Source organism: Microcaecilia unicolor, chromosome 13, assembly GCF_901765095.1.
Source record: "Microcaecilia unicolor chromosome 13, aMicUni1.1, whole genome shotgun sequence".
In the NCBI taxonomy this organism is placed as follows: Eukaryota; Metazoa; Chordata; class Amphibia; order Gymnophiona; family Siphonopidae; genus Microcaecilia; species Microcaecilia unicolor.
Window position 1 is genome coordinate 12,338,098 of NC_044043.1, and position 20,147 is coordinate 12,358,244.

Sequence of the window (20,147 nt, forward strand, 5' to 3'; positions counted from 1 at the left end):
GTTAGAAGGTTAGAACGAGCTTGGAATAAAAAGAAAGACAACCCCACACTTAACGCATGGAAGCAATTACAAAGGAAATACAAATATACCATAAGACAAACTAAAAGATTACATTACAAAACCGTAGTCGTACCAAACTACAAGGACACGCATAAACTCTTCCAACTCGTGAATAAACTATTAGATATCACACCACAGCAAAGACGCACCAGGAGCAGACAATCTTGCGAGATACTTCAACGAGAAAATCATACAATTATGACTTAAGATACATGTCAGTACCACTGACTATGCTGAACTCCTTGACTGTCTAGACCCAGACCCTGGCATTTACCCAGCGGACAGGACTTGGACCAACTTCGAGACACTATCAGAGGATATCATCTCCCAAACGCTCAAAAGATTTGCCAAATCTCATTGCAAATTAGACGCATGCCCAAACAACCTTATGACAGCTGCTCCTCAACAATTCTTAACGGACATAACGAAACACCTGAATTATATGTTACAAAATGGACTCTTCCCGAAGGAGAAAGGAAACATTCTACTTACCCCCATACCCAAAGACACAAAGAAAAATGCCAGTGAATTAACCAATTACAGGCCAGTAGCATCCATTCCCTTAATAACCAAACTAACGGAAGGGTTGGTGACCAAACAACTCACAAACTATTTAAATAAATTCTCAATACTCCATGACCCCCAGTCAGGATTTCGGTCTAACCACAGCACTGAAACAGTACTAGTTACTCTCGACTAAATTCAAACAAACAATTGCAACTGGAAAGAACATACTACTTCTACAATTTGACATGTCAAGCACTTTCGATATGGTTGATCATGGAATACTACTACATATCCTTGAATATTTCGGAATTGGAGGTAAAGTTCTTAACTGGTTCAAAGGATTCCTAACCACACAATCATACCAAGTGACATGTAACTCAACTACCTCAGCCACATGGATACCAGAATGCGGAGTCCCACAGGGATCCCCCCCTCTCGCCGACTCTATTCAACTTAATGATGATACCCTTGGCCAAACTATTATCAAATCAAAACCTCAATCCATACATATACGCAGACGACGTAACGATTTACATCCCATTTAAACAAGAACTAAAGGAAATATCCAATGACATCAACCAAAGTCTCCACATCATGCATTCATGGGCGGACGCATTTCGGCTGAAACTTAATGCAGAAAAAACCCAGTGCCTAATACTCACCTCTCAACACAACAAAAAAGAATTCACCACCATTAACACATCAAAGCTGGACCTTCCAATTTCAGACACCCTAAAAATTCTCGGAGTTACCATCGATCGACACCTAACACTCGAGAACCATGCAAAAAACACAACCAAGAAAATGTTCCATTCAATGTGGAAATTAAAAAGAGTAAGACCTTTCTTCCCAAGGACTGTTTTCCGTAACCTGGTAAAATCAATGGTGCTCAGTCATCTAGACTACTGCAACGCACTCTACGCTGGCTGTAAAGAGCAAATAATCAAGAAACTTCATACAGCCCAGAACACTGCAGCCAGACTCATATTCGGCGAAACAAAATATGAAAGTGCTAAACCCCTACGAGAAAAATTACACTGGCTCCCACTTAAAGAACGCATCACGTTCAAAATTTGCTCCCGAGTTCACAAAATCATTCATGGTGATGCACCAGCTTACATGTCAGACCTGACAGACCTACCACCCAGGAATGCCAAAAGATCATCCCGCACATTCCTTGATCTGCACTTCCCTAACTGCAAAGGTCTAAAATACAAACTAATGCACGCGTCAAACTTTACCTACTTGAGCACACAGTTATGGAACGCACTACCGCGCAACCTAAAAACGATCTACGAACTAACGAACTTCCGCAAACTATTGAAGACCCATCTCTTTGACAAAGCCTACCACAAAGATCAACCAATGTGAATATACACAACTCCTCCACATATATTTAGAACTGTCTCATAATATCTGCTTGTTAAACTATTATTATGTATTACTATTATCATATTGCCCAAGATCCTTCTGTACACCAAATGTCTGTTTTCTAATATATTTCCACTATTCTTGATGTATTGTAAGCCACATTGAGCCTGCAAAGAGGTGGGAAAATGTGGGATACAAATGCAACAAATAACTAAATAAATAAATATAACATCTGAGGCTGCCATAAAGGCTAAAGTCATATTTTTACTCACATGTTTTGGGGGGGTGGGAGGGGGTCAGTGACCACTGGGGGAGTATTGGGGGGGAGTCATCCCTGATTCCCTCCATTGGTCAGCTGGACATTTAGGGCACCTTTTTGTGTCTTATTCGATATAAAAACAGGTCTAGCTCAAAACATCTTAGTTTTGTTTTGTATGACTGAAAAACGTCTAAGTCTTAGAAACGCCCAAATCCCGCCCTTGACAATGCCCCCTTGAGATCTGGATGCACTTCAGACGAACAGCATAGAAAAACGTCTGAAAAATAGGTTTCAAAAATACTGATTTGGACGGTTAGGGAGAAAAACATCCAAATGCTGCTTTATGTCACTTTTTAGACATTTTTCTCTTTTGAAAATGAGCCCCACAGCTACTTAGGGCCAGATTCAGTAAAGGGAACTCAAGGTTAGACACCAAAAAGATCCGCATTATGCTAGTATTTTGCAAAGGTGCAAAGGCGTGGATGTTATAGAATAGTAGCAAGAGCAGATGTGCGAAAATGCAAACTGATGCCAATTAACTGATTACCAATTGTTGACAGCTCATTAACTAATTGATCTGTGCACGTATCTGCTCTGGGTGCCCAAATTAAGATGACTTTTATAGAATCGGGGGGATAGCACGTAACTGCGAGGGTGTGTACATGTGGGTAGAGCATAGGTGGGGCAGGGTCATATTGCCAAGCGATGCACACAACCTATAGAACGCTATCAGTTGCATGGCATACTTAGGTGTGACAACTTATGGCAGCCACTGAGCAGTTGTAAGTGGGCACACCTAAATTTCAGTGTACCAAAGTAGCTTTGTGTGAGTACTTTATAATGGCTTAGGTGTACCTTAAAACTGTTACAGAATTTGCACTAAGTACACTCCATTGTGGAGCTACATCATGGTGCCAAGTCACAGAATTGCTCCCTATGGGGGAGATTCCATATATGGCGCCTGAAAAATCCGTGCAGAATAAAATTATGCCTAGGCATATTCTCTAAAGTACATCTTATTTTTATAGAATAGGCTTAAATTTCCACACGCTATATAGAATACGCCGAGTGCCTCTCCATGTGACCAAATTTAGTCGCGACCATTTACACCAAGTAAAACCTGTCAATGCCAGCGCCTAAATTACGCACAGAGCAGGTATATTCTATAAACATGAGCGCAGTTTTTTGGAATGCCCACAACACGCCCATTTCTCTGCCCTTTTTGGATGTGCACATTAGAATTTAGGTGCAGTGAGTTACAGAATACGCTTAGCAAGTTATACATGTAAATTCTAATTATTCCCAATTAGTTCTCATAATTACTTGTTAAGCACTGTTATCAACTTGTTAAGCCAATCAAGTTATGCGCATTCTTATAGAATACACTTGGATCTCGGCGCAGAACATTGGGTGCAATGTATAGAATCCAGGGATATATGCCTTATTGTTTTCACTACTCTACTTTTGTATTGTGTGACGAGGGCCCAATAAATAGATATTTTTCTTCTAACCCTTCTCAGCCTCCTTGTTATTTATTCCAGTATAGGTTTTGTGTGCCTGTCCAGAGACAATTCAAAGATTATACAGCTACGCATCAGGCGCCCTTTATTTATACCTGATGTGTGTGCTTGGAGAGATGATTTTGGAGGAGAATTTAATTTTATAGTCTCAGATACCAAAAATAATACGTATACCCTTCTCTGGGGTCACCCTCAATGCTAAAACATTGGAAGGCTGGCCACATATATATATCATGTGCTTGTGTGAGGCCTCATTTGCATAGGACATCTAGGTGGGAATTAAGTTAGAGTATTTTAGAAAAAGCACTGCTAAATGTGGAGTCTCATAAAGTATGGATGACACCGGCAAACACTTGTATTTACAGGCAAGAGAACAGCAGGAGTACTGATGTCACCGTAGTACATGATCAAAAAGGGTGGAATCACTCAGAGCTTAACATGTGTAAATGCCAATTTTGCAACAGACGTGTATTTGTTAGCTAATTGCACCCTCAAGCACTACCTGACCTTTATATATGCCAACAAAAAGCTATGAATGTCAATGGGGAAATATATCTGTATTGCCATTGTAAACTGGGAAATACAAATGTAACAGAACACATTCCCTTTGAATCTGCACCTTCTATGGCAATTCTACGTGTAATGCAACAAAAAAAGTGGAGATGGACACGAGGGGCATTTTCAAAAGGGACGTCCAAGTTTTGATTTGGACGTCCTCGCAAAACGTCCTGATCCAGGGGTGGGGAAGCCCGTATTTTCGAAACAAGATGGACGTCCATCTTTCGTTTCGATAATACAGTCATGGACGTCCAAATCCTGAAATTTGGTCGTCCCCTGATTTGGACGTTTCTAATTTTCGGCAATTTTTGAAACCAAGGACGTCCATCTCAGAAACTACCAAATGCAAGCCATTTGGTCGTGGGAGGAGCCAGCATTTCTAATGCACTGGTCCCCCTGACAAGCCAGGACACCAACCAGGCACCCTAGGGGGCACTGCACTAGACTTCATAAATTGCTCCCAGGTACACAGCTCCCTTACCTTGTGTGCTGAGCCCCCCCCAACCCCCCCCCCCAAACCCACTACCCACAACTGTACACCACTACAATAGCCCTTACGGGTGAAGGGGGGCACCTAGATGTGGGTACAGTGGGTCTGTGGTGGGTTTTGGAGGTCTCGCTGTTTCCCCCCCAAACGTAACAGGTAGTGGGGGGATGGGCCTGGGTCCGCCTGCCTGAAGTGCACTGCACCCACTAAAACTGCTCCAGGGACCTGTATACTGCTGTGATGGACCTGAGTATGACATCTGAGGCTGGCATAGAGGCTGACAATCAATATTTTTAAATATATTTTTTGAGGGTGGGAGGGGGTTAGTGACCACTGGGGGAGTAAGGGGAGGTCATCCCCGATTCCCTCCGGTGGTCATCTGGTCATTTTGGGCAACGTTTTGTGCCTTGGTCATAAGAAAAGCACAACCAGATGAAAACGTCCAAGTGTTCGACAGGGACGTCCTTTTTTTCGATTATGGGTGAAGGACGTCAAAGTGTTAGACACGCCCAAGTCCCGCATTCGCTACACTTCCGACATGCCCCCTTGGCCATCCCTGCGACGAAAAGCAGTTGGGGACGTCCAAAATCGGCTTTCGATTATGCCAATTTGGACATCCATCTTCCGATTTGTGTCGAAAGATGGGCGTCCTTCTCTTTCAAAAATGAGCCCAAATGACTACCAAACAGGGAGTGAAAACGAAAGTTTTTACTGAGCCAAGCACCTGAGTAGAGAACCAACATGTGATCATGTTTTGGCGGATCTAGCCGCCCATCTCAGGGGGTCACAACTCTCTGCAATATGTCTGTGGTGCAAGTGGAAAATGTTGACAACTACTGTATATGATGATGTATCTGGCAAAAGATGCAGCCACGACACTGCAGTCACCCCAGCCCCAATCCTGACCCTGGACCTGATCTTCCTGGTAATGTGGCACCAGCACTGCCTCAGACCTGGACCATCTACCCAGCCTGTTTGACGTGCTGGTTGTAGTCCTTTGCATCCTTTGCCAGATACATCATCATATGCAGTTGTCAACATTTTCCACTTGTACTGTAGACATATTGCAGAGAGTTTTGAACCATGAGGCAGGCGGCTAGATCCGCAGAAACACGGTCCCTTGTCGGGTCTCCATTATAAATAAAGAACTACATTTTTCTCAATCCTGAAGGCCCAGTGTTTGCTTTGTTTGTTTGCTTGATTTGTATCTGCCATTTTCAGGGCACAGACCGTAGAAGTCTGCCCAGCACTAGCCCCGCCTCCCACCACCGGTGCTGCCATTCAATCTCCGCTAAGCTTCTGAGGATCCATTCCTTCCGAACAGAATTTCTTTATGTTTATCCCACACATTTTTGAATTCCATTACCGTTTTCATCTCCACCACCTCCCGCGGAAGGGCATTCCAAGTACCCTCACCACTCTCTCCATGAAAAAATACTTCTTTCAACCTCATTTCATGTCCTCTAGTTCTACCGCCTTCCCATCTCCGGAAAAGGTTCGTTTGCGGATTAATACCTTTCAAATATTTGAACGCCTGTATCATATCACCCCTGTTTCTCCTTTCAGTATATCATCATGAACTTTGGTACAATGATTAAAACTTGTAAATATATGAACAAATAAATCAAGGTCAAAGTAGAGGTTTTAGGATGTGTTATTTCTAGGCATTATTCCTTTACTTTCTGATTCATCCTCATTTTAAATTTTCTAGTGAGGCTCTGAATCTTTCCTTTGTTTTAAAAATATTAACTCTCTCACCGTGAAGCCAATTAACAAACATATATTAAAAATCACTCCAGGAGAACAAAGACCATAGTTTTTCATATCATATATCAACTGTAACTTTCTTCTGCTTGCCTTGGAATGAGAGCGCCCCCTGCTGTCTTAGGAAAGCTTTTCAAACCTTCAAGTTAGCACTGCCACCTCCATCAGTTGTTAAGAATTTGAGATACAGTACCATAGGAGACAATTTCAGGGTTTCCAAGAAACTCTTTTTGATAGAGTTTTACCAGTCACTTAACCATGAAAATTAACAGTCACACTGACCAATCAAAATAGTTAATCTACTATACAAGACCCTCCAAGTGTTTTATTTTTATTACACTAGAAAAGGTTCTTCTTCAGCTCATCTCCCCAAAGTGATTACCTAAGCAGAAATCCTTCTAGGTGATGAGAGGGAAGACTTCCACAAGGTGAAACACACTTCAACCTTCTTCACTATGGATCATATGCCAACAGAATTCAACCCCCAAAAGCAGCAACTGTCGTTCATTGACCTTTGAGGTTTGAGCAGATCAAAACAGCAACAAGTCCTCACTTCAAACCGATAAATCAAACAAACCCTGAGCATCTGCAAAGCAATACCAACATGCTGGGAATGATTTTGTGGGGACAAATTGTGTTAAGATCTATTAATGTTTGCTGTTCATTCAGTTACAGAAGGTGGTCTCTTAAGTACCAAAACTGCAGAGGAAAATTATGTTGCAGTTTCCTGCAAAATACTAAAGGCTTGGAAGGGCTACTGTGGTGCAGTGTATGAAAGTGGTGAATAAGTATAGAACCATTTTTTTTCTACAGATCTCCTCTTACCACTTCCAAATCCTGTCAAGGGCAGGGGTTAAAGTTAATTAGAAATAGGACTCAAGTCAAACAGCTTCTCATCCTGCTTCGGGAGCAGGAGAATCTTCCTCTTTTCATATGGACAAAAAAAGTTACTACTTTTCAATGCTCTCCTTCTAAGCTCCTAAACCACAATGCCTGTCAAAGGAACTGCCTTCAAATGTAGAGGCACATGCAAAGGATACAAGAACTTACAGGGCACACCACCAGGAATACCTATTTAAGAAAAGCCTGATGTCTAGTTTGCATGTTCAGTACATTCGCTTTCTTAAAAAGAATATCTTTCTTTTAGGGACAAAAATATTTGATGCCAGTATCATCCACACCACACAAGTATTATCATTTAGAGAAGGTTGTATTTAATGTTAGGGGCACAATGAAGACTGGATATAAATCAGATGAATATTAACATAGGAAACACGGCATAATACTTCCAGTCAGCATGTTTGCTGAATTCATATTTCACATATTGTCCCTTATGCACTCATTCACTATGCTCACACTAGGTTACTCACCTGAGATTTGTGAATCCGCTGCCTGGAGACCCTGCGGTTTGCTCTGGATAGCTATGCGAAAGAGTTGATGCTGGAAATTGATAGAGAAACCCAGTCCCATATGTCAATCCACAGAGAGACCAGGACCACAGCAGGAAAAGAGATGATTTCATTTTTAAAGGAATAAATAAAATTGAAAAAAGCGCAGGATTCTCTTTCTAATTTCACCAAAATCCAACTGTTCCTGGAACTTCCAATGGTACCAAAGTGCTTAGGATACCTAAACTGCAATTGAATCCATGGCACTATGAGGCATTTGGGTTTGCAAGGCTGGTGGGGAAATTAGTTTGGTCAGGATTCCTCTTACTGGACATGCAGTTTCTTGACCTGCTGAGCCAGCCAAGCTCTTGCAACAGACCAAAATGCTCACAAATACAGACTGAAACTGATCCCATTCAGCAAACCCAGGTCAGACACATTTTCATACAAAGCCCCTTGCATTTTGTGAGGTTCCCTCCACTCCATTGTCACTCAAAGTTCATGATCGCCACCTACTGCAATACTTTTAAACTACACTCTGATAGTAATTTCTACAGGGACACAAGGATGAAAAAGACGCATACAACATGCATATCAGGCTTTTCTACTCTATGTTTTGGCTAATTAGGAAGCAGTTAACGGTGTATTATTTAAAATTTTACTGTACTATGAATGTTTTATCATTCACTCCTTACCACAACCTAGTAGAACCTTTGCTGAAAGCAAAAGGTCATCCTCTGAGTTTCCCAAACTTTCCTGAAATCTGACTGGGTATTCAGGATATCTGCGTTAAATAGGGTAATCAACTGGCTCCAGATTTTTCCCACTGACTGAATGGGCTTACAGTATTGCTTTTCTATGGATAAAGTCATGTGGTAGCAATGTTAGTCCACTTTAGGTTTAATTCATTTTATTAACATTTTCATAGAAAATAACCGTACATAAATCCAGAACAAATTAAACTGATCATACAGGGGGCCCTTTCACAAAGTGGTGGTAAACCCAACATGGCCTTACTACCCGCTACTCTGGAGCTACCAACGGCCCAATGCGGGCACCATTTCCCATTCTGGGGAAAATAGTGCTATATTTTTCAGCATGGCACTAACCCGGCAGTAATCGAGCAGTGCTGCACACTACCCAGTTTCTGCTGGGTTAGCGTCCTTAACGTCACCTCAGTGTATAATGCTAAGTGCTCCCCCTCGCATGGCATTTTTGGCCTTTTTACCCACTGCTTGGTAAAAGGGCCCCACAATCTGAAGGGAACTTGGACTCTTATAGTTCCCCACAAACACGGCAAACACTTTAACTGGATTCAAAATATCCACCCAAGCCCCCCCCCCCCCCCCCCCCCCCCCTCCGAAGGACAGGCTGTAAAGTCTAGGTTCAGAAAGTCAATTTAGTTCTTCCCCAAACTAGCTCATCTTGAATCTACAAGGCACACTACCTTTTTATTTTCTTGGTCCAAAGCTCTGGAATGATCTACTACTCTCTATCCTTTCTGAACCTTCTTTTAAGAAATTTAAATCCTTACTTAAATCTCATTACTTTTCTGTTGCTTTTGGAATATCTCAGCGGAGATTTTTCCCCGATTAGGTTTTCAACTGTTTTATTTAACTGTAAGTGATGAGTACTCATGGTTCGTTTATTTTCTTTCCTATCATAATGGAATTCTATTTTCTGTGTGTTTCTAAACTTGTATTTTTCAGGGTATTTTTGTAAACCACCCTGACCTGCTTGTTCAGAAAGGGCAGTATAACAAATTTGAATAAACATTAACATAAACAATGGCAGCTTTTTTTAAATAAGGCTATGTGCTGGAGATGATAAAGACTGCACATAAGGTTCCCAGATAGCCCAAAATCTCGGTTTCCTTTTTATGGTATGACCTGCATCCTGAGCCTCCATGACCAATAAAGTGTGCAGGGCATTCCTCCAGTGCCAAAAAGCAGGTGGAGAACTCAAGGTCCAATGCTGTAAAATACATTTTCTACCCACCACACTAACTTTGTATATAAACAAGTGTTCTCTCCACAGAAGCAACCCACAGCTCTCCAAATGCCCAAAAAGAACACCCTTTGGTGAGGAGATAATAGACCTGTTGAGTAACTGCTCCCAGTACCTAATCAAACTAAACCAGAACTGTCTGATATGGAGACAAGTCCACAAAGCATGGGAGAGTGTGACATTTGCAGAACCACATTTAAGGCATGTCCCAGAGGAAATACACCCTGCATAAAAGACTTGCTTTGGAGAAAAGTATGATCAAGTTATGATCTTATATTGGCATTCCCTATGTATGTGATTAGGTGTCGATTGCAAGAATTTAAGGTCACCCTCTTGAATACCAATCCCCAACTCATCATTCCACTTCTGAACCAACTAGGCGTAACTCCTACCAGGTACTAGGTATAGGAGGTAGTGTTCTATTGTGGATTAAAAACTGGTTAAAAGATAGAAAACAGAGAGTAGGGTTAAATGGTCAGTATTCTCAATGGAAAAAGGTAGTTAGAGGGGTTCCCCAGGGGTCTGTGCTCAGACCGCTGCTTTTTAACAAATTTATAAATGACCTAGAGATAGGAGTAACTAGTGAGGTAATTAAATTTGCTGATGACACAAAGTTATTCAAAGTCATTAAATCGCGGAAGGATTGTGAAAAATTACAAGAGGACCTTATGAGACTGGGCGACTGGGCATCTAAATGGCAGATGACATTTAATGTGAGCAAGTGCAAAGTGATGCATGTGGGAAAGAGGAACCCGAATTATAGCTACATCATGTAAAGTTCTATGTTAGGAGTCACGGACCAAGAAAGGGATCTAGGTGTCATCGTTGATGATACGTTGAAACCTTCTGCTCAGTGTGCTGCTGCGGCTAAGAAAGCAAATAGAATGTTGGGTATTATTACGAAAGGAATGGAAAACAAAAATGAGGATGTTATAACGCCTTTGTATCGCTCCATGGTGCGACCGCAGCTCGAATATTGTGTTCAATTCTGGTCACCGCATCTCAAAAAAGATATATAGTGGAATTAGAAAAGGTACAGAGAAAGGAGACGAAAATGATAAAGGGGATGGGACGACTTACCTATGAGGAAAGGCTAAAGCAGTTAGGGCTCTTCAGTTTGGAGAAAAGGTGGCTGAGGGGAGATATGATAGAGGTCTATAAAATAATGAGTGGAATTGAATGGGTAGGCGTGAATCGCTTGTTTACTCTTTCCAAAAATACTAGGATTAGGGGGCACACAATGAAGCTACAAAGTAGTAAATTTAAAATGAATCGGAGAAAATATTTCTTCACTCAACATGTAATTAAACTCTGGAATTCGTTACTTAGCTTAGCAGGGTTTAAAAAAAGGTTTGGATGGCTTTCCAAAGGAAAAATCCCTAATTATTAAACTGGACTTGGGGAAAATCCACTGCTTATTTTTAGGATAAGGGGTATAAAAATGTATTGTACTGTTTTGAGATCTTACCAGGTACTTGTAACCTGGATTAATCACTGTTGGAAACAGGATGCTTGGCTTGATGGACTTTTGGTCTGTCCCAGTATAGCAACACTTATGTACTTATATACTTATGAGGTTCAAATTAAGTAGGTTAAAATCATACAGCCAGGGACCTACAAGAATCAGAAAGGAGCTGCTATGCAACCTGGTGATGCCATTACCAGCACCCAGGTTCTAGACGGGATGGCAAAGAGGTGGCTAATCAATTTTTTGAGGTGGTACTTGCTACTTTGTGGCAGTGTCTATGTAGACCTTCCCAAACACCAGATTCTGATTTTGTCAGATTAAGTCTCCATAAATAAACAAATATCAAGCATTTTTATCTTCAAGGAACCCTGTATTATGTATTTTGTAAATATTTCAGTTATTGTTTTTTTTTATGTGTGGGTTTTATATTTGTTTGTATGTATGTATATGTATTTATTTTTTTTATGAATCTTATATACTGTTGCCCTGAATCAACGGTATTGATTATACACATATTAAATGTCACTTATTATAATTTTAAACAAATAAAGCCTCCTAAGCCCATGGTACCACTTAATTGGACACCACCTGAATTGGCTATCATCATTGGCTCCTACCTCCTCCGAAAACACCTGCCGAGCAAAACAACTCCAAATGGAGAAAAAAGGTCTGCAGTAAAAAACGGAGGGGGTTAATGGTGACAATTTTATAATCAAAATGCACAAACAGCCAGATTTACTTCTACCTTATTTTCCAAAATCAGGAATTAGTTTAAAGTGTGAATCATACATAGACGGGAACAAAAAACGAAAGAGTACTTAGCTTCACCAAGGTAATGCTGACAAAACACAATCCCGGACCTACTCTTAGTTTTGTTCAGACCCAATGTCCATGATGTCACGTCTTTGGTCAAACGTATCTATCTCAAGTGTCTTTCTCGACAGATACAGGCTTCCTTCTGTTTCGCTACTTCATCAGGAGAAAAGAAAAAGAAAATGACCGTTTTTCTTTCAAATAACACGAACCTTCGGCACAAAATGGCAACTGCATGCAATTATCTCTGATCATAGGTCTAATAACGGCCAGCACCAGTGTTGCCAGGTGGGCGGTTTTACCGCCCAATTGGGCGGTTTTCCGCTACCCGCCATGGGAAATTTTTGCCCGCGTCGGTTTTTTGGGTTTCTTTTTTGTCTTTTGGGCGGTTTTTTAGGCGTTTTTTTCGGCTGCGGTGGGGCGAGGTTAGTGACGTTCTGGGCGGGGCCGATGACGGCGGGGGTGGGGGTGTCAGGGGCGGGGTTTGAGTTTGGGCGGGTTTTGGCCTGGATTTAGGCTGGTTTGGGTGGGAAAAAAATTTTCCACCTGGCAACCCTGGCCAGCACTATTTTTAGAGCATTGTTTGGAACCGCACAGGGCTTTTGATCATCTGTCTGTGGAAGAGGTAAAGATGTTATAACCGAGGTTACGGAAACACCAGTTTTTGAATAAATGTCTTTTCATTGTCCCAGTCTTGAAGGCCCGTGTGCTGGATTTTATTTGTATGGGTAAATATAGCTCTTTTTAATTGCATTTTTTTTAATTATTTTGTTTACATTTTTTTTAATGGTAGTCATGATAAATAGACCTATCTAACATAAGGAACTGTGGGCCGTTTATTAACATTCCTATAAATGTCTCTATTGTTAGCGCCCCCCTTAGTAAACAGAGCCCTGAGGCTTTGAAATACAACTGCAGTGGGGCGTAGCCAGACACCCAATTTTGGGTGGGCCTGGGCCCAAGATGGGTGGGCAGAAGAATCTCGCCCCGTCCCACAGGTGATTTGGTCTCTCCTCTCGCCTGCATGCCATATGGCCTCTCAAACATCCCCCTCCCCCGCATACCTTTTAAATAGCAGATTTTCACCAGCAGCGAGCAGCAACTAATACACACTGCTCACGTTGGCCCCACACCCTTCCCTCTGATGCAGCTTCCTGTTTCCGCCTAGGCAGAAATACATCAGAGGGAAGGCTGTGGGGCCGGTGCGAGCAGTATGTATGTCACTGCTCACTGCAGGCGAAGATCTGCTACTTACAAGGTATGCAGGAGGGACACTTGTTGGGAGTTTTTGGCTGGTAGGCAGTGTTGCCAGGTGGAAAATTTTTTTCCCACCCAATCCAGAGTAAAAACCGCCCAAAACCCGCCCAAACTCAAACCCCGCCCCTGACACCCCCACCGTCATCAACCCCACCCCCGCCGTCACCGGCCCCGCCTCCCCCGTCACCAGCCCCGCCTCCCACGTCATCGGCCCCTCCCAAAACGTCACTAACCCCGCCCAAAACGTCACTAACCCCGCCCCCCGCAGCCGAAAAAACCGCCCGAAAAACCGCGGAAAAGAAGAAAAAGAAGCCCAAAAAACCGCGACCCGCTGTGGGCAAAAATTTCCCGCGGCGGGTTGCGGAAAACCGCCCACCTGGCAACACTGCTGGTAGGGCTTGGGGATCCCTGCCAGCCACATCATAGGTATGCTGTTACTGGGTGGGCCTGAACCCTTGGCTACGCCACTGAATTACTGCACAGAGAAAGTCCTAAACCCAAGACGCCCAAACTCCACAGGTAAACAAGAAAAAAAAAAACATTCTCTTGTAATAAAGAAAATACAGCCAAAGGGTAGCAGAGAGGCAATTGAAGTCCATGGCTTAAACCTGCAGATTTAAACAACCACCTCAGCTCAGGAACAGCCTCCCTGTCACCATTTCCCGCCATCCGAAAAAGTACTAGGTGCGCACGCGCAGCGCGCCCCGCAACGAGTGCGTGAATGACTCTGGCTCGTGCACCCGGCTGCACCGCCCCGTCCGTGACGTTTCTGCATAATTTACTCGGTCGACCAATAGCAAAAAAAACTGACTGACTTTTTCGTATGTTTTGGAAATTCGGCTGTGTTCTTAGGAGGGGAGGGAGTCAGACAGTCGGATTAAACCACTCTCTCCGCCGTCCTGCTTTCCCTTTGTCTCGCTTAAGGGAATCTCCTGTGGTGCGGCCGGTCCCGGTGCCGAATCTGCTGATTTCAATAAGGAACTGGTTCTGGCTTCCCGCCAGGGACGGGCCCAGCCAATAAGAAAGCAGAGTGGGCGTCGCCTTAGCAACGGGCAGGACGCGAAGGAGGTTGTGCCTGTTGTCCAGCCGCCGAAGAAGAAGATATGTTCAAGGCCAAAGTGCTGCTCGTGGGCCCTAGCGAGGTGCGTGCTGGGGAGGGAACTGCTTATAAAAGGGGAGGGGCGGGGGTTAGCAACGTGCGTTACAGAAATAACGCGCATTAAATGGCAAAAAATCATGTCATTTTACTGGCATTGCGAACTGCATAATGATGAGATGCAAGATGTATAATTATAGTACAGCAAGAGGCCCTCACTGGATGCCCACCGGAAGGGTGGAAGGCCAGATTTTAGGACTCAGGCTGTAAAAATACCAGCTAGGTTTAAAAATCTATGACTGGCTGAGCAAGGACTTGCTTTTCCTGCAAGTTAATATGTGTTCTAGCTTGAGACCTATCCACTGGAATAGTGGTGGGCCAAGCTACATAGCTTTAAACAGCTGAAGAGCACTGACTAGGCCTGAAACCAGCTGATGGCCTTATAGCAGAGAGCCTGCAAGAGTCTTAATGAAATCTGGTACAACTTTCAAATTGAATGTAACACATACGATGTAGAAATTATGGACGAAAATGGAAAGTTTGGTTTGTAAGATGGAGAATGTTTTTAATAAGTTGGCACCCAGATCACAAGATGATATAAGACAGAGATGTCCATGTTTTGATGTTTGGATGTCCGTATCTAGGGAGATGTTGACAAAAAGGGAAATTGCGCAATTTCCTTTTTTGTCAACAATTTGTTCTTATGAAGTTCCGTTTTAGCTATTGCAAGTTATTGCGCAATTTCCCTTTTTGTCAACATCTCCCTAGATACGGACATCCAAACATCAAAACATGGACATCTCTGTCTTATATCATCTTGTGATCTGGGTGCCAAATAAGACCTAGTAGAGGTTTTGCTGAATAGCTAAATATAAGTAGGGTTACCATTTTGTGTCCTCTGAAAAAGAGGACACATGTCACGCCCCATGCCCCGCCCCTTCAGGTCGGGTTCCACCCCTATCCCCCCCCCGTCGCATAGTCCCCTCCCCCCCATCACATACCCACCCCTCACTTACTATCTAGCCCAGTGTTGCCAGGTGGGCGGTTTTACCACCCAATTGGGCGGTTTTCCTTTGCCCGCGGCGGGTCGCGGTTTTTTGGGCTTCTTTTTTTTCTTTTCCGTGGTTTTTCGGGCGGTTTTTTCGGCCGCGGGGGGCGCGGTTAGTGACGTTTTGGGCGGGGTTAGTGACGTTCTGGGCGGGGGTGGGGGGTGTCAGGGGCGGGGTTTGAGTTTGGGCGGGTTTTGGGCTGTTTTTAGGCTGGATTGGGTGGGAAAAAATTTTTCCACCTGGCAACCCTGATCTAGCCCTGGTGGTCTAGTAGCGTCTTCTCTTCGGGGCAGGAAAGAGCCCCCTCTTTCCTGCCCGGAGCGCTGCCTGCCCTTGCCTGCTGCATCCTCCTCGGTATGGCTGGGGATTCAAAATGGCCACCGAGAGTTGAAGCGGCCTCGCGAGAGTTCAACTCTCTGCGGCCATTTTGAATCCCCAGCCAGACCGAGAAGGATGATAGACAGGGGAGGCAGCGCTCCGGGCAGGAAAGAGGGGGCTCTTTCCTGCCCCGAAGACGTCACTAGACCACCAGGGAACATGGTAAGGAAGGGGAGGGGATGGGAGACCAGGTCACCAGACCCACGGCGATGATCGCCCGCCCACCGCACGCACGCGCCTGCCCGCACCCACGTTGGTCCAGAAATCCGGACAAACGTGGGCGCGGGCAAAATCTGCCGGACGCCCCGGACATGCCCTCAAAAAGAGAACATGTCCGGGGAAATCCGGACGTATGGTAACCCTAAATATAAGGCCTCCCCCGAAAGTAAGACCTAGCAAAGTTTTTGTTTGGCCCTGATGGGACATGGACACAGAAACCTTAATTTTTTTCCGCTGCAACCCAAAGACAAAATAACATTAAAGAAATGCAAGAAACAAAACTGAGGTGGAAAATCTATCGTCCAGCGGACTCCTACCATCCTCCACGCTTTTGTGAAGATCAACTACTGGTAACTGAGCCCTGAAAGAAAAGAAATATCCCCCTTGCAGAAATAATAAAAGAAAAGAATATGAGTAACCGAGCCCTTTCGGTGCTGCTCCATCGCCCAAGGGCTAAGTCAGACTAGAAGGATGGAAAGTGTTGCGAATGTACAGGAGGAGCGCATAAAGCGCCACCAACGGGGAACGGAGCTACCGTAGAATTTTTTTTTTAAACGTTTGTAATACGGTAGGGATGATCCTGCGCCCTAAGCCCTCTCACAACCTCCCGAGACCCCCAGCCAGAGCAGCCTGGCCCCACATTCCGTTACTTTCCCTAGTTCATACCCCTCCTCCATTCCCAGCCCGGACAGGGCGGCTCTGCTCTGCTCGAGTCCTGCGGTCACTGTGGGCAGATAGGCGAGCCGCGGCTTACTCCTGCAGGATACCACCCCCCTTCAATACTGTTCCTGACCGTCACAGTCCCCCTACTACTCCCGAGCCCGGCCCCGCTACTACAGAGTACTACGGTATCCTCTGAGCTACAAGAGACTACTCGTGCACCCACGGTAAGAATTTTTCTTCATGAAAAAATAAGACATCCCCTGAAAATAAGACCCAGCGCATCTTTTGGAGCAAAAATTAATATAAGACACTGTCTTATTTTCGGGGAAACACAGTATTATTCAGTTTTTCTTTTCCAGCAGCGTCGCTACTGCTCCCCGCACACGTTAAGAGGGTGGCCAATGTGAGGCGCATTTTAAAAAAATACTGGAAATGGTTCAGATCCTTCTTAAAATCTGGTCTCCTCTTTATCTGGCCTGGTGGGGTCTGTTGGAGTCAATAAAAATGATGATCTCCCCCCAAATTACGTTCATTTTAAGTATGTTACCTATCTTATTTCCTCCTTGCTTTTATAAAAGTATTGACAACATTTTGAGTAAGTTCTTGTGGTCTGGGAAAACTCCCAAAATTCCTCTTGCTACTCTTAAATCCACTAAGGAGAAATCTGGGGTTTAATCCCAGATTTTCTCATTCATCATAGAGCCTTCATAATAGGGACGGTGTAAAAGCCAGAAAATGAACTTTTAAAAGTTTTCTGATCGCATCCGGGAAGATCCCGAGGATCCCGCTGTATCTGTTTTTTACCTTTTGCCTTCATATTACAGCAAGCCTCCAAGTGGTTATTAAGTGATATGGCCTATTCCCCTTCATGGTTACAAATTGAAAAAAGTAAATGGTATCCCCTAGACCTTAACTCATCTACCTTTAACACTTATGGACAAATTAAAAGAAAACCCCTTGATTTCCTCTGCGTTTTCATCTTTACTAAAACTAGACAATCTTATGGTCATTCCATCTGACACTTCATTGAAGTCATCCTTATGGCATAACCCTAATATCCGCATAAATAACCATCCTCTCCAATGGAAAGAATGGTTTCAGAGTAACATTTGGTCTGTTGAAGATGTGTTTTCAAATAACAAATTGAAACCGTTCTCAGCACTTCAAACTCAGTTCAATCTGCATTCTACCCAGTATTTCCGTTGGATTCAGTTGAAACATTGTTTTGACTCCATCCAGACTTATTTATCATCCTTCTCTTTTTGATTTTGTCTCTTCAATCACATCAAAAGGTCACGTTGCCTCCAAGTTCATGATTACTTCACTCTACATTGGTAAATCTAGTCTACGATCTATATGGGAATCAGAGCTGAAATGCCACTTGACAGATCAGCAGTGGAGTTTGTTCTGGACCAAAATCAGTAGACCGATAGCATCTGCAAATTATTTGCAATCTCTCTTCTTTCTTCATCACAGGTCGTTATGGACTCATAAAATGAAAAGTGCTGGTCTCTTGGATAATAACTTGTGTTGGTCTTGTAAATTAGCTATAGGAACCGTCAATCATATTCTTTTTGATTGTTCTAAAACCTTCAAATTTTGGAATAATATTTGTTGTGTCATTTCTGATATTTTTCATTTATCTGAAGTGCTTTCAATCAGTAAAATCTTATTTGGTTCACCTGTTATTGAAAAGGTTTTAGATAAATATGAAAAGGTTTTAGATAAATATTCCTCTAAATTGTATGGTACGTTAATTGCTATAGGTCTAAAAATGATTTTAGTAAATTGGAAGGATAATTCCTTTCTTAATTCTCATGTTTGGTGGCATTCTGTTTTACAAATTGACAAATTTGAATTATCTTTAGCCATCAAAGTTAGAAATTCCTTACATTTTGACGGTGTGGTTGCCTTTAAAAATTTATCTTTCTTTAAACAAGAGCTCTCCATAATATTTGATTGTAATTTTTTGTACCTATCCTTTTGGCTCTAATTTTAATTATTAATTTTATCAATTTCTATTTAAATTGCAGGTTCTGTTTTGAATTTATTTATAAATTGCTTTCCCTTTGTCCCCCCCCCCCCATACCTTCCTACCTTTCCCTCCTCTGTTACATGTATATTGATATTCTTTGATTTGAATATTTGATTATTCCTTGTACTTTGCATCTTTTATCTCTGTATCATTATAAATTAATAACATTTCAACAAAAAAAAAATAAGGATTCCGGGGGTGATCAGGAAAATTATAGACTAGTAAGCCTGACTTCAGTGCCGGGTGGAATAGTTGAAAATATTATAAAGAATAAAATTACAGAACACATAGACCAACATGTTTAATGTGACAGAGTCAGCGTGGGTTCAGCCAAGGGAAGTTTTACCTCACCAATTTGCTTCATTTCTTTGAAGGCATAAATAAACATGTAGATGAAGATGAGCCGGTTGATGTAGTGTATCTAGATTTTCAGAACGCTTTTGATAAAAGTTCTTGAGAGACGCCTGAGAAAATAAGGAGTCGAATAGGAGGAAATGGCCAGCTGTGCATTAGGAATTGAAACAGGGTAGGATTAAATGACCATTTCTCTCAATGGAGGAGGGTGATTAGTAGAGTGCCATAGGGATCTGTACTGGAACTGGTGCTATTTAACATATTTATAAATGATCTGGAAATTGGAACGACGAGTGAGGTGATTAAAGTTTTCAGATGATGCAAAACTATTCAAAGTTGTCAAAATGCATGCGAATGATGAAAATTGCAGGAAGACCTTAGCAAATTGGAAAATTGGGCATCCAAATGGCAGATGAAATTTAGGGCCTAGTTTACTAAGATGCGTTATAGGCGCGCTAACATTTTTAATGCGCATTAACTGTGTAAGTGCCTACAATATCACTATAGGTGCTTATTTTTATTTTTGTTACATTTGTACCCCGCGCTTTCCCACTCATGGCAGTGCGCGTGCTAATTGTAGGCATGTTAAAAATGTTAACATGCCTTAGTAAACAGGGCCCTTAATGTAGACAAATGCAAAGTTAGGCACATTGGGAATAATAATCTGAATCATATTTATCTGATGCTAGGGTCCGCTTTAGGAGTCAGCGCTGAAGAAAAATACCAAGGTGTCATTGTACACAATACGCTGAAATCTTCTGCCTAATGTGTGGCAGTGGCCAAAAAAGCAAAGAGGATGCTAGGAATTATTAGGAGAGGGATGCAAAATAAGACTGACACAGGGACAGAGTGCTGCGGTAAACCGCAGTAAAATAAAATTTGGTTGGCTTACCG

The 20,147-nt window shown here is 42.8% G+C and overlaps 2 protein-coding genes across 2 annotated transcripts in view; one reads left to right on the forward strand and one right to left on the reverse strand.

The window, feature by feature from the left end:
* Positions 1 to 8,048, reverse strand: part of COL26A1 (collagen type XXVI alpha 1 chain) — a 576,097-nt gene extending 568,049 nt beyond the window's left edge. Inside the window, exon 1 of the mRNA XM_030186010.1 lies at positions 7,897 to 8,048. Coding sequence (XP_030041870.1) covers positions 7,897 to 8,048 — 152 coding nt within the window. The remainder of the gene's footprint in view (positions 1 to 7,896) is intronic.
* A 6,474-nt stretch (positions 8,049 to 14,522) lies between these two features.
* The window catches only part of IFT22 (intraflagellar transport 22), a 44,989-nt gene continuing 39,364 nt past the window's right edge, over positions 14,523 to 20,147 (forward strand). Inside the window, exon 1 of the mRNA XM_030222500.1 lies at positions 14,523 to 14,601. Within this exon, the coding sequence (XP_030078360.1) occupies positions 14,563 to 14,601 (39 nt within the window). The 5' untranslated portion in view covers positions 14,523 to 14,562. The remainder of the gene's footprint in view (positions 14,602 to 20,147) is intronic.